The 14324-nt window shown below is 38.3% G+C and overlaps 1 protein-coding gene across 5 annotated transcripts in view; it reads left to right on the top strand.

Moving 5' to 3' along the window:
• LOC124607516 (tyrosine-protein phosphatase Lar-like) overlaps nucleotides 1-14324 on the top strand; it is a 545267-nt gene that overhangs the window by 434504 nt on the left and 96439 nt on the right. For all 5 annotated transcript variants that reach the window (XM_047139905.1, XM_047139909.1, XM_047139906.1 and 2 more), the window contains 2 exons: nucleotides 4705-4805; nucleotides 10491-10686. In XM_047139905.1, coding sequence (XP_046995861.1) covers nucleotides 4705-4805; nucleotides 10491-10686 — 297 coding nt within the window. The remainder of the gene's footprint in view (nucleotides 1-4704; nucleotides 4806-10490; nucleotides 10687-14324) is intronic.

Here is a 14324-nt window from a genome sequence, read left to right on the forward strand (position 1 = left end):
TGAGGGTTTTGCACCACCACATCACCATCACCACCACCACCGTTGAAACATATACCCAATGAATTCCGAAAGCAATTACAGGCAGATAGAGGTAAAATGGAACCATAAAATGGTAAAAAATTAGTATGAGACACATATAAATCAGAAGAAGCAAATGCGGTGATTTGGACACTTATCAGATGGAGGCATTACTTCAGTTTACGTTTTCCTGTGAATGAACACTGTGTTCTTCCCATTGAGTGTCACTTCTCCTTCATGTGTGATATGCCACCAGTAGTCAGACATCATGTTTATTCTCCAACAACCTTGGTAATGACAATCCAGAGTTTTAAGTTCCTGATGGAACCGTTCACCGTGTTCCTCTGATGTGTCAGCTAAATTGTCCAGAAAATTGTTTATGTGTGACATTAGACAATGTAGGTTTTGGGAGACTTTACATCCTAACTGTTTAAACAATTATAGCATATCTTCTAACTATGGAAAATCCAGGGTGGAATCTAACAATATTATGAAAAGGAAAGTTGCTACTCATCATATAGCAGAGATGCTGAGTCGTAATAGCTACAACAAAAAGACTGTCACAAATAAAGCTTTCGGCCAGTCAGGCCTTCATCAAAAATAGATCACACACATGTGCATGCACACGCGCACATGCAAAACACACACACACACACACACACACACACACACACACACACACACACACATAACTGCAGTCTCTGGCAACTGTGGCCTCAGTTGCCTGAGACTGCAGTCACATGTGTGTGTGTTGCATTGTGTGTGTGTGTGTGTGTGTGTGTGTGTGTGTGTGTGTGTGTGTGTGTTTGTGTGTGTGTGGTCTATTGTTGATGAAGGTCTTACTGGCCGATAGCTTTATTTGTGACAGTCTTTTTGTTGTGCCTATCTGCAACTCAGCACCTCCTTTAAATGCAGAGTATCAACTTTCCTTTTCATAATACTGTAGCATATCTTCTGCTATTTCTCTGTAATAAGGCTGCTCATTCTAGCCAAGGAAATGATGCATAATATTTTTTAAGCTTCTCTAAGCTTGCTGTTCTGTTTCCATAGTTGTGCTTTTAAAATATTCATCACACATCTACTTATGTATATAGAGTCCAACAAATATCCCATTTTTTCAACTTTACAGCTGATATATTTGGGGTTGGTTGCACTGGTATTGGAAATGGTTTCCAGTTTTGTCCACTGTTTTCACATACTGCTTATCGGTCCTAATTTGATGTGCAGTGGAGGCAATAAAATGTGATGTGGATTAACCAAATGCTCATTCACAATGCTCTTCAATCCCACTATCAGGGTTTTCCTCTGAGACCTCTCTCTGTGACTCCAGTATTCATGATGTGCTCTACTGCCCCTCTCACACATTTACAAAGACATCTTTGTGCACCATGTTTGCTGGTTGAGAAGAGTGCCAGTCAGTTTAAAGTCACCACTTACAAGCCTCTGGTGTTTTTCACACTTCACATTTTGATGGAGTACTTTCATGGCACTGTATGTCTCTTTAAGTGTACTGAATATGCGACTGGGATTGATGCTGGTTCATTTCCAATATGTAACAATACTGCTTCCAAACTTTGCTTTGAATAATCTATAAATAACCTCCACTGCCTACTGTCATAATTTTGAACTCCTGCTCTGATTATTAATCCAGTGACGTCTTTGCAAAACACTGTTAAACCATCTTCCACAATATTTCCCTGATGCCATTATTACGATTTTTTACACTTTGGAAGTACATTATTTTCACTGAGACATGATCACAGAAGTTGTGCTGAGTCTTTCTTGAGTCCCATGTCTTTCATCAAATGTTAAGTTCTGTTTGAGTAAGAGGTTTTGGATTAGTTTCAGTACTACATTCGGAATAGCAAGATTCACTTTTTACATGAGTTACCGCGACTTTAGAGAATTTATGTGTATCCACTGACATTGCTAGAGATGAGATTGGCAGCTCTGGACCAAGAGGTAGAGTTCTGATTAGCAAAACTAAGTTCAGATACCAGATTTTGTTTAAGTTTCTTCATTGTATCCCACTACTTCTTCCCGTTGCACCATACCATGAGAATAGTGAAGTTGAAACATTTCATTTTACCTTCACTCCATTTCCACATAAAGGGTGGTGCAAATGATTTGCTCTGATCTTAGACCTTCATGATGAAATAAGCGAAATATGATTTTTGCATAAATTCTGTTATTTGTCAACAAATTATCATGTAAGTTCCATATGGAACAAAATATATATGGGCTCTTCACACATTGCCTTCCTAAGCAAATTTTTGATGAAATAATATCACTCACAACAACATGTGTAAGCACCTTATTTAGCTCTCACACTCACTCGACTCTTGATTTCTGCAGCGTCAACTTTGGAGGTCAGCTTTGGAACGTCAGCTTTGAAGGTCGTTTCCCATGTCAACCTGTGTAATCAGTTGCTAGTTACAGAATGGGGAGCTTCATGATGAAGACTTGTGCCACAGCCAAAGATTCATGTAAGATTGTTCTGAACGTCTTGTTTGAAAATTACTTTGAGCAGATAGAAAACTAACTCTTCACATGTTAGTGACCAACAGACCCAAACTTTTCAGATCAGTTAGTGTAGGTAGTGGCATCACTGAGAGTAAATCTGGTATAAACTCGATGACTACAGGCATTATAAAGAATGTTAAGAAGTGTAGGAAAATATTTTTGCTTCACAAGAGTGACAAGGTACAAATTACAAAGTACAAGAGCAGTCAGCACTAAATATTTAGCTCAACAAAAAGTTGCTCAGTGGCACACAGAGGCATAGTAACAGAACATGCCAAAAATAAGATCAAAATACTGAACTCAGTCTTCTGAAATTGTTTCACTGTACATAAACAGTTCCTCCTGTCAATCATCAAAGAAATGTCAGAATAGTTGATATTGAGATGTAATCACATATAGGAAAACAAACTAAAATGGTTCATTATGACATTTTTGAAGAATGAAAATCACCTGTATAAAATAGTTGTGCCAGATGTACCCTCCACCTGACACCAGACAGGTAGTTTGTGGAGTATAGATGTTGTTGTAGATCTATTGTCTATCTCAGTAAACATTTCTGAATTTGATTTGTGTTGTGAAATGATGTGGTACATGGAGTGTAGTTAGTCCAATTTAACAATGTTTGAGTCTCATGAAATCTGATTAATTGCATGTGAAACAGATAGAGGTTTGACTGTTTTGGTTTTATGTTCAAAAATGGCTCTGAGCACTATGGGACTCAACTGCTGAGGTCATTAGTCCCCTAGAACTTAGAACTAGTTAAACCGAACTAACCTAAGGACATCACAAACATCCATGCCCGAGGCAGGATTCGAACCTGCGACCGTAGCGGTCTTGCGGTTCCAGACTGCAGCGCCTTTAACCGCACGGTTTTATGTATAACAGGGCTGAACCAAAACTAATAGTGTACTATTGATATTAGTAACATACTTTGGATAAATTATTTGGACACTTATACATCCATTTTGAGAAACTTTAAGTAGATAATGAGGTTATCAATGCATCAAAAGCAAAAAAGTTTAGTAGCAGAAAGATTTTTGAATAGTGAAGCAAGATGCTTTGTATTTTAAGATAATCTACTACTACTTCCAAGAAGTGTATATGAAATCAGGATATGCTGTTCAACTCTTACTTTTAAAAAGTCACTTCTCCAAGAGATACTACTCCTTTTCTGTGCGCCTCATATTTCTCAAGGTTTCAGTTTTTTGTTAGTTTATAGTTCCCAAAATTACGATTATTAACAAAGGTGACACTACTAGTTTTCCTGTAAACAGTGAAATTAACTACATGTTGATATAAAAATTTGAAAGTAGATGTTGATGAAGAGTGACATTCCACAAGCAGCGTGTCATAAGGGAAGAGTTGGAAGAATAACATTAGAAGTCATTCAAAGAGGGAGATGGGAGCAGTGAAAGTGAAACAGAAATAGCATCCAACTTAGTAAGAAATCTCTGTCTGTCATCTTTACTGTTCTTAAATTTTTTGGTTATGTTTAATACCTTATCTGCGCCCTTCAGAAAAGAGATGTTATTACTACAGTTGTATAGGCAATGCAGACAGAGAGAGACAGAGAGTGAGAAAGAGAGAATGAAAATACAAAGAAAAAAATGAGGAGGATGAAAACAGAGCATGGTGCAAATTCAGGTATGAACTAAAAGGCAACAAAGTATTTTGCTGCTTTCACCTATGAAGCCCAAAATGCAGATTTATTCTTTCGTAGTTAAGCTTTGATAGGATATGTTACTTGCTAATTAGTGTGTTCTAGAGCTGTGACCATGATTTGTGAATGTAAACACTATAGTTATTCCTGTTTCTCATCAATAATATCCCAATCTGTCATCTTTCCTGTTCTTAAAGCTTTTGGTTACATTTAATACGTTATCTACCCAATAGTTGTTTGAGATTTTGTGGTATCTCTGTTGCTGTTGTTACTGGTTTTTGCTTTTGCCGATGCTGCACAGTTAAATGTTGTGTTTTCTGCACTTGTTTTAATTTTACCAATTATTATTGCATATTTGAATAATCATCTTGCTAATGGTCATGATCTTTCATTTGTATTGCATCCAGTACTTTTTATTTCTGGGACCATCAATGTGTAGAGGTGATTTCATGACAGGAGTGTTTGCTATGTTGTTCTTAACGTATGTGTCTTCAATTGTGCAGAACCAGGGACGGCACCCAGGAATGTCCAAGTCCGGCCACTGAGTTCCAGCACGGTGGTGATTCAGTGGGATGAGCCTGAGACACCTAATGGACAAGTCACTGTAAGCACAGTTTTTGTATCTAAAATACATTAATCTCTGCTGTATCTCTTTTTTTTCCCACTTAGATTCAAATTAGCTACTACGATATGGGATTAAGAATGTGTATTTCTTTCTTACTAGTTTGAAGACCCTGAAATTTGTTACTGAGAATACATCATTTCATAAATAAGGTGATTTTATACCACATTGTGAACAAAGTATATAGTTAATAATTTTATGATAAGGATAGAGTGCTACTCACCATGTAGTGGAGATGTTGAGTTGCAGACAGGCACAACTGCTAAAAAAGTGAGCTTTCTACCAACAAGGCAGTCTTCTAAAGTAGACATACACACACATTCACACAAACACAACTCACACACATTACCACAGTCTCTGGCCAATGAGGCCAGACTGTGAGCAACTGTGTATTATGGGACAAGCAATCTAGGTGGAGGGGTCATGATCTTTCATTTGTATGGAATCCAGTACTTTTTATTTCTGAGACCATGCAGACTGACAGCTTGTTGGCTATCATGACCACGTAAAATGCAGCACAATGGTTGCAGCTTAGCTTGTAGATTACATGACTGCTTGTGACTGGACTCAAGCAGTGGTGGTGGGAGATGTATGGGACAGGTCTTGCGTGTAGGCCTGTAGATATGAGCCATGAGACAAGGGATTGGAAGCGGAGGTGGAGCAGCGATTGATGAGATTGTTGTGTGGGTTTGGTGGGTGGTGGAGTACCACTGTGGGAGGGACAGCAAGGGTAGGATATTCCTCATTTCAGGGCACAATAAGAGGTAGTCAAAACTCTACTGGAGAAAGTGATTCAATTGTTCCAGTCATGGGTGATACTGAGGGTAGTGCTCCTTTGTGGCTGGACAGTGCGACTTTGGGAGGTAGTGGATGACTGGAGAGAGAAGGCATGGGAGATTGTCCATAGTTCATAATTTTTATATATTAGCACACTGTATAAACACGACTAATAAACATTTACTTACAAAGGAAGCACATGTTATGTATTACCCAGCAAGGGGAAGTGCTAATGTGACAATAGCAGGAACTAACTTAGTCACGTGGATAGCTACAGTCTCACTCCAATCAAAGTAGTGCACATTGTTGTGTTGCTGTGCGAACATGGATGGTGAGCATCAAATATGTCCCTGTGGGCTGACACATTTTTATCTTTCTTTGACAATCAGATATATACAAATGCTGAAATATTTTCAAAACTAACAAAACAACACTAATTGCAGGCAGCCGTATTATCTTTCGTAGTTGGCTACTTTTTAAATTATTATATCCACTTTTTCTTGCTGCAAATGCTCTCATCCACAGTCATTTGCTGGTGACAAAACATTTGGCAACTCAGAAAGGGAGGGCAGTGGAGAATAAGTTCTTTGAAACTATCCATAAGGTGGTGGGCAAATAAAAAAGTCTATATGATAATTAAAAACACATGGCAAAGGATTAGAAATAAAACAAATACAGCTTATTAAATAAATGAACAACTTCTTGCTTTTCAGGTACATGTTTCATTCCCCTGTGCTACACCACTCATCAGGAGAACCAATTAGTCTTTATACACAAAAGTCTAGAGCATGACACACATTCTTTATGTTGATTACCCATTTAGTAGTTCCCAAAATGTTTGATTGCAATAATGTTCAACCTGTGATCACTGGGCAGTTATTTTCCATAATGTGCACGATTTGGCAGGAGTAATACAGATAAAAAATTTTAAACATCACTTTTTCGATTGCCTCCGCTTTCTATTAAATAAAAATACTGCAAAGACACTGATAATCTTGCTTCACAGAGTTGACTAAATTGGAACAGCAGATTTATATACTCCATTTCATTTAGACAAGTGGCACTCGCAAAGTGATGTTTGATTGGGTTAACAAAATAGATACAGGCTAAACGAATGAACATGACAGTGAACATCACATTAGAACACAGGAGTGTCTGCCAGTACCTACTGCTCTACTTCGCCCCTCCATCTTTCTTGGGCATTAACACAACAGTGCTGCCACTGTGGCAACAGTACCACTTCACTTTGTTGAGTAATAAATTGATTCAGATGATGGCCAGCATCATAAGAGCCCATTTCAATGAACCACTTTTGTGGATTTGAGTTGATTGTCATACATTTACATATCAAAACTGAAATAATATAACACTGGGTGGCCATTACAAGTTTCATTTAGTAATAAATAAAATCCACAGAGTGTGGCTTTATGATTTTGTTTGCCAAGCATTTAAACCGTGTATATTCAGAAAGGAGAGGAGAGCATGAAATATTTTCACTGTGAGAAACTTTCTTGTGTACATACACACTACTTAATTTTCAAGTGAATAATAATAATAATAATAATAATAATAATAACCACACAAAATCACACATTTGCTATACATGGATGATCTAAAACTACTGGCAGCAACAAATCAACAACTCAACCAATTACTAAAGATAACAGAAGGATTCAGCAATGATATAAGTATGGCTTTTGGAACAGACAAATGTAAGAAAAATAGCATAGTCAAGGGAAAACACACTAAACAAGAAGATTACATATTGGATAACCACAGCGACTGCATAGAAGCATTGGAAAAAACGGATGCCTATAAATATCTAGGATACAGACAAAAAATAGGAATAGATAATACAAATATTAAAGAAGAACTAAAAGAAAAATATAGACAAAGACTAACAAAAATACTGAAAACAGAATTGACAGCAAGAAACAAGACAAAAGCTATAAATACTTATGCCATACCAATATTGACCTACTCATTTGGAGTAGTGAAATGGAGTAACACAGACCTAGAAGCACTCAATACACTTACACGATCACAATGCCACAAATATAGAATACATCACATACATTCAGCAACAGAAAGATTCACATTAAGCAGAAAGGAAGGAGGAAAGTGATTTATCGACATAAAAAACCTACATTATGGACAGGTAGACAATTTAAGAAAATTCTTTCTAGAACGAGCAGAAACTAGCAAAATACACAAGGCAATCACTCATACAAATACATCGGCTACACCACTGCAATTTCATAACCACTTCTACAACCCTTTAGATCACATAACATCAACAGATACGAAGAAAATAAATTGGAAGGAGAAAACACTTCATGGCAAGCACCCGTATCATCTAACACAGCCACACATCGATCAAGACGCATCCAACACATGGCTAAGAAAAGGCAATATATACAGTGAGACAGAAGGATTCATGATTGCAATACAGGATCAAACAATAAACACCAGGTATTACAGCAAGCATATTATTAAAGATCCCAATACCACAACGGATAAATGCAGACTTTGTAAACAACAAATAGAAACAGTAGATCACATCACAAGCGGATGTACAATACTAGCAAATACAGAATACCCCAGAAGACATGACAATGTCGCAAAAATAATATATCAACAGCTTGCCTTACAACATAAACTTTTAGAACAACACATTCCTACATACAAGTATACACCACAAAATGTACTGGAGAATGATGAATACAAATTATACTGGAACAGAACCATTATAACAGATAAAACAACGCCACATAACAAACCTGACATCATACTCACCAATAAAAAGAAGAAATTAACACAACTAATTGAAATATCCATACCCAATACAACAAATATACAAAAGAAAACAGGAGAAAAAATTGAAAAATACATCCAACTGGCTGAGGAAGTCAAAGACATGTGGCATCAGGATAAAGTTGACATCATACCAATTATACTATCAACTACAGGAGTCATACCACACAATATCCACCAGTACATCAATGCAATACAGCTACATCCAAACATATATATACAACTACAGAAATCTGTAATTATTGATACATGTTCAATTACCCGAAAGTTCCTAAATGCAATATAACACATACCGTACAGTTGAAAGGAAGTGACACTTGATCAAGGTCCGCGTCACTCCATTTTTAACTGGACTTAACGTCTGAGAAAGTGAAGGAAATAATAATAATAATATTTACCACTTATTGGCTGTGGTAAGTTATTTTAGATTAAACAATCGAAAGTCCAAGCTGGAATATCATCAGTGTTATGAAAAGTGTGATTGCTGCTTGCCATAAAGATGATACATTGAGTTGCAGACAGGCACAATGAAAAGACTGGTATACATTTAGCTTTCAACCAAAGTCTTCTTCAGGAAAGAAAAACACATACACTTTCACCCAAGCAAGCACACCTCACACACACATGTCCACTGGTTCTGGCTGCTCTGACAAGAATGCAACTGAAATGCATCAAATGGGAGCAACACTCTGGAGTGGGCCAGGGAAGGGAGAAGGACAGCAGGGTATTGGTCAGAGAAGAGGAAACAGCAGTGTCTGGTGGAACGTGCAAGGACTAGAGTTGGCAGGTCAGGGCTGCTAGGTACAGTGTTGGAAGGCTGTGGGAGAGAGAGGGGGGGGGGGGGAGAACAGGGAGTAGGAAGGAGAGGAGCAAGTAAGATGAAGAAGAGACTGTTAACTGCATTGGCAGAGAACAGCTCACAGTGTGGGTGAGGGGATGAGGAGGGTGATAGGACAGGGGGGCAGAAACAGTTGGGTGGAGAGTGTGGGGACAATGTTGGTTGAGGCTGGTATGGTTTTGGGAGCAGAGAATGTGGTCTAAGGATAACTCCCATCTGTGCAGCTCAGGAAAGCTGGTGGTGGAGAGGAAGATCCGGATGGTATAGGTTGTGAAGCAGCTGGTTGTCCGGAGTTGGGGGGGGGGGGGGGGTTAATTTGGGGGAAGAGACCAGACAGCAAGGTCTCATCGGATTAGGAAAGGATGGGGAAGGAAGTGAGCCATGTCCTTTCAAAAGAGCCATCTCGGCATTTGCCTGAAGTGATTTAGGGAAATCATGGAAAACCTAAATCAGGATGGCCAGACACGGGATTGAACTGTCGTCTTCCCAAATGCGAGGCCAATGTGCTAACCACTGCACCATCTCACTCAATATGAAGCAGCCAGTGAACTCAAGTGTGTTCAAGTGCATGTTGTGCCACAGAATGATACACTCTGCTCTTGGCCACAGTTTGCTGGTGGCCATTCATCCTAGTAGACAGCTGGTTGGTACTCATAACAATATAAAAAGCTGAGTAGTGATTGCAGCAGGCCTGGTATATGACATGGGTGCTTTCACGGGTGGCCCAGCCTCTGGTGGAGTAGGATAAGCATGTGACAGGGCTGGGACAGGAAGTGCTGGGTGAGTGGATTGGGCAGGTCTTGCACCTTGGTCTTCCAAGGTACATGGCCCCTGTGGCAAGGGATTGGGTAATTAGAGTGGCCTAGAGATGAACTAGGATGTGGAGGTTGGGTGGGTAACAGAACACCACTTTAGGAGGGGTGAGAAGGATCTTGTGCATGATGCCCCTAATTTCAGGGTGTGATGATAGATAATCAAAGCCCTGACAAAGGATGTGGTACAGCTGTTCCAGTCCAGGTAGGTATAGGTTGGAGGATTAGAGGTGTGTCAGGATATTTTATATGTGGTGTTTATATTTTAGCTTTGTGATATGCTAAAATTAATTTTTTATAATTGGACTCTGTCAGGAATGAAAATGAATAACATGAATGGCTGGCTGTCCTTCACTGTCCAAACTTGTGAGAGTAATTCATTGAAAACTGACTCATAAACAGAGACTATTTTGCTGTGTTCCATAGGGTTATAAGGTTTACTATACAACAACACCAAATCAACCAATGGCATCCTGGCAGTCACAATTGGTGGACAACAACCAGTTGACAACAATCAGTGATCTCATCTCACATACAATCTACACTATCCGTGTGCAAGCATTTACAAGTGTTGGTCCTGGACCACTTTCTGCTCCAGTGTTGGTTAAGACACAACAGGGAGGTAAGAATATACCAGCAGTTTTACATTTTAGATATTACAACTGTTTTATATTATTTTTGTGTGAAGTGTTTCATCCTGATAACATGTTCCATTGAACATTAGCAAGATTTTTATGTAATGCTCTAAATGAGTTCATTTACAGACTACAGATTTGTTGTGTGATGAGTATCTACTGATCACTTACAGATTACAAAATAAGACAGTGGCTTAAATTTAATAAAAATGAAGCATATCGCTCTTTGACATTACTTATGTTTGTAGTAAAAGATACTTAAATCTGACAACAACAGTAAACATCTTTTTGTTGTACACAATACATGTTACTGATTTTTATTAAAAATTCATCTTTAGAGAAGAAGTCATTGAAAAGTTAAATTAAAAATTTTCTTTGCTTCCTGTTGGACATTTATAAATATGGATATCAGTACTTATTTTCAAACTTTGCATTGTTTGTTACAAACTTCATTAGTGGGTATATATAGTGAAGATGTACCTAGAACTCCAGAAGAGAATACTACATTTTGTTCTAGTTTCCTTATATTATGAAAGCGTAAGCTTTCACAGGTGGAGTCTGTTTCAATAAAACTCATTTGGGATTGTGACCACATGATGATGTGATAAAACTACTGTGATGCTTCTTCTGACCTTGATGAAGACTGCCAGTGATAACAGTTGAAAATTAAGTAGTTTTGTCATATATTGATGTTGTCCCAAACCCGTAAGAATTTTACTAAAAAACTCCATATTATTTTTGTAAAAGTAGATGCATTCTTTTACAAGGATAAACATAATTTTTTCAATAGTTAATGTTTTCTGATATCTTTAGTAAAAATTGTATTACACTATACTTAAAATATCTATGAAAATAATCAGTTTTTTAAAATATAATGTAATTAGATAGATAACAAATCTACTCACCAAGCAGCAGCAGGGGAAGACTGAATCAGCCTCTCCTCCTCATCCCGTCTGGTACGTCTCCCCTGACCTGGGACTCGGGGTGACTTTTCTGAACTCTCCCCATTTCCTAAAGCCTCCCCATAAACTGTCAAACATTTTGTAAAACTTAACTATGCTTGCCAAATACTTGATCATGTATAGTGCTTTTTGATGTTTTTGTCAAGCGTATATCATGTTTGAAGCGTTTGCCAGAAATTTTGATTAATGGAAATTTTTACAAGATGCCAGACATTATTTGTAATGATGTTCTGCCACATATGTTTAGTGAAAAATTGTTTATTACAATTTATCTCATTATATTGTGGGTTTTCACAACCACAGAAACTGCAGTCAAGTATAAAAACAAAATAGCACTGACAGTTACCAAAATGGTAGAGGTGTAGCATCTTTCCCAGCCATATATTACACATGAAAAGCTTATGAACAGAATCAGTATTTATGCATAAAGTCACATACAAGTGGAAGTGGAATGAAATAAAAGAAATCAAAGTTCTCTGGTTCTTCCATGGATGATGTGGGCTATATGTTCCTACGTTGTGGTATTATAATGAACTGTCTTAGAGGAATAAGTAGAAGAGAATAAATTTCCGAAAACTTGTGTCTTATTTTTCAATGCAAGGGCAAAGTAAGGCTAAACAAGTTATTGAATGTTTCACTGTCCATCTGAGGAAAGTTGATGTAATCATCAGGTTCTGAATGTAACATTCCGACTAACAAGTTTTCAGTTGTATATTTCTCTCTCATTTTAAACCATTTCATGGACCAGTGTCTTGTTTTCTTCTTCTTTAAATTCAGTGCCAGAGTCAGTGTTGTTTTTTGTGGTCTTCAGTCCAAAGAGTGGTTTGATGCAGCTCTCTGTGCTCCAAAAATGCTTTATCTGCATTTGTAGCCATTCACACTAGTGCCAAAATACAGCACATGTAAAAAGCTTCTGTTCAAAAGTAAGGTAAAATTGACAGGCTTTAAATGTACAGGCTTGTTTGACACATCCATGGCTGGGTAAGAATCAACTCTGCAGACAAGTTTGCTCGTTTAAGAGGGCCTTAACAAATTAAAAAAAAAAATCATTATCCATTCAAAGAAAGTTGATGTAATCATTAAGTTCTGAGGGTAGTGTTTCCTTTAGCACATATTCATGGACAAATCTCTCATTTTAAGCCATTCTTCTTCTTCTTCGTCTTTAAACACAGTGCCAAAATCAATCCCAGGACTGGTCTGTCTGCATTTGTGGTCAGTCCCACTACTGTCAAAATACTTATGAAGACAGACAGAATCTGCTTCAAAGTGAGGTTAGATCGACAAATGCTGTTTGAATGTGTATGAGTTTGCTTGGCAAATCCGTGGCTAGATACGGGCAATTTTGTCAAACACGTTTGATTGTTTACAGGGACCTTAAACATTGCCAGTGCTTCCTCTTCATCCCTCTTCCTTTGCCTTCAACCATTCTGTCAGAAGAAGGAGCTACTGACTCAGGAAGCTTACACTTTTACTTAACTTTTAGATGTTTTCTCCTGCCACTACATGGTGAGCAGATTTTTTTTATCCATCCAATTGCAGTAAGGGCACCCATGTCTGGACCTGGGTCCCTGTCTCTTAGGGAAAGGAAAAAATGTAGTGTAGTCAGATGTTTTTCTTTCAATAAAATGATTTAAAAGGTGGTATTAAACAGGTTTTTAGTAGGGTCAGAGCTGGAACTTCTTTTTGGCTGCTTACAAGTCACCATTTATCTTCCAAAATATTAAAAGTGCTCCATACCTCCAGGTCTAGCACATCCCTGCAAACTATTGTATGGGCACCCCTGAATTACACCATATTTAAAATAACAACAAAAATAATCAATTATTGATAATATAATATAAAGGGATTGATACAAACTCTACCCGCCAAGCAGTGGCAATGGAACACACACACAAAAGGATTTAACTTTTACAAGCTTGCAGAGCCAGTGGCTCCTTCTTCTGGCAGAAGAATTGAAGTGGAAGGAAGAGGGATGAAGGAAAAGGACTGGAGAGATTTAGGGGAAGGGGTGCAGTTCAGAAAAGTCACCCAGAACCCTGGGTCAGGGGAGACTTACTGGATGGGATGAGAAGGAAAGACTGATTGTTGGGGACTGTACTGGATGAGATCTGAAAACCTGATAGCTTAAAGGTAAAAGACAGGATAATATGCAAGATAGAGATTACTACTAAAATGTTGTGCACAAGTTAGTAAGAGTGAAAAGCTAAATGCATTGTATGTATCAGAGGTGGGGTGGGGGCGGCAAAAAATAGAATTCCTTACATCCAGCATTGCTTCATAACCTTTCCTCGGGTCCTTACAACATGACCCTAACCTGTCCTCTGCAGAACTCCAGGCTCTACATTCCCTAGAAGTTGATGACTTCATCATCATCCTCCCAACAGACAAAGGATCTACCACTGTGGTACTTGACCAATAGGAGTGTGTTGGCGAAGGTCTACGACAGCTGTCTGACACTTATACTTACAGCATCTGCCATCAAGATCTCGTCCTTGTGATTCAAACTGCCCTGCAGTCCCTCCTAGAAACCTCGGGCCCCTCACAAGAACTTACATCTTAATCCATAGAACTTCTTATCCCACCCAAACCATGCACCCTCACCTTTTACCCAATCATCCTGGCTGTCAAAGCACCCACCGAACGTGTATCTGCATTAGTTGATT

Source organism: Schistocerca americana, chromosome 3, assembly GCF_021461395.2.
Source record: "Schistocerca americana isolate TAMUIC-IGC-003095 chromosome 3, iqSchAmer2.1, whole genome shotgun sequence".
In the NCBI taxonomy this organism is placed as follows: domain Eukaryota; kingdom Metazoa; phylum Arthropoda; class Insecta; order Orthoptera; family Acrididae; genus Schistocerca; species Schistocerca americana.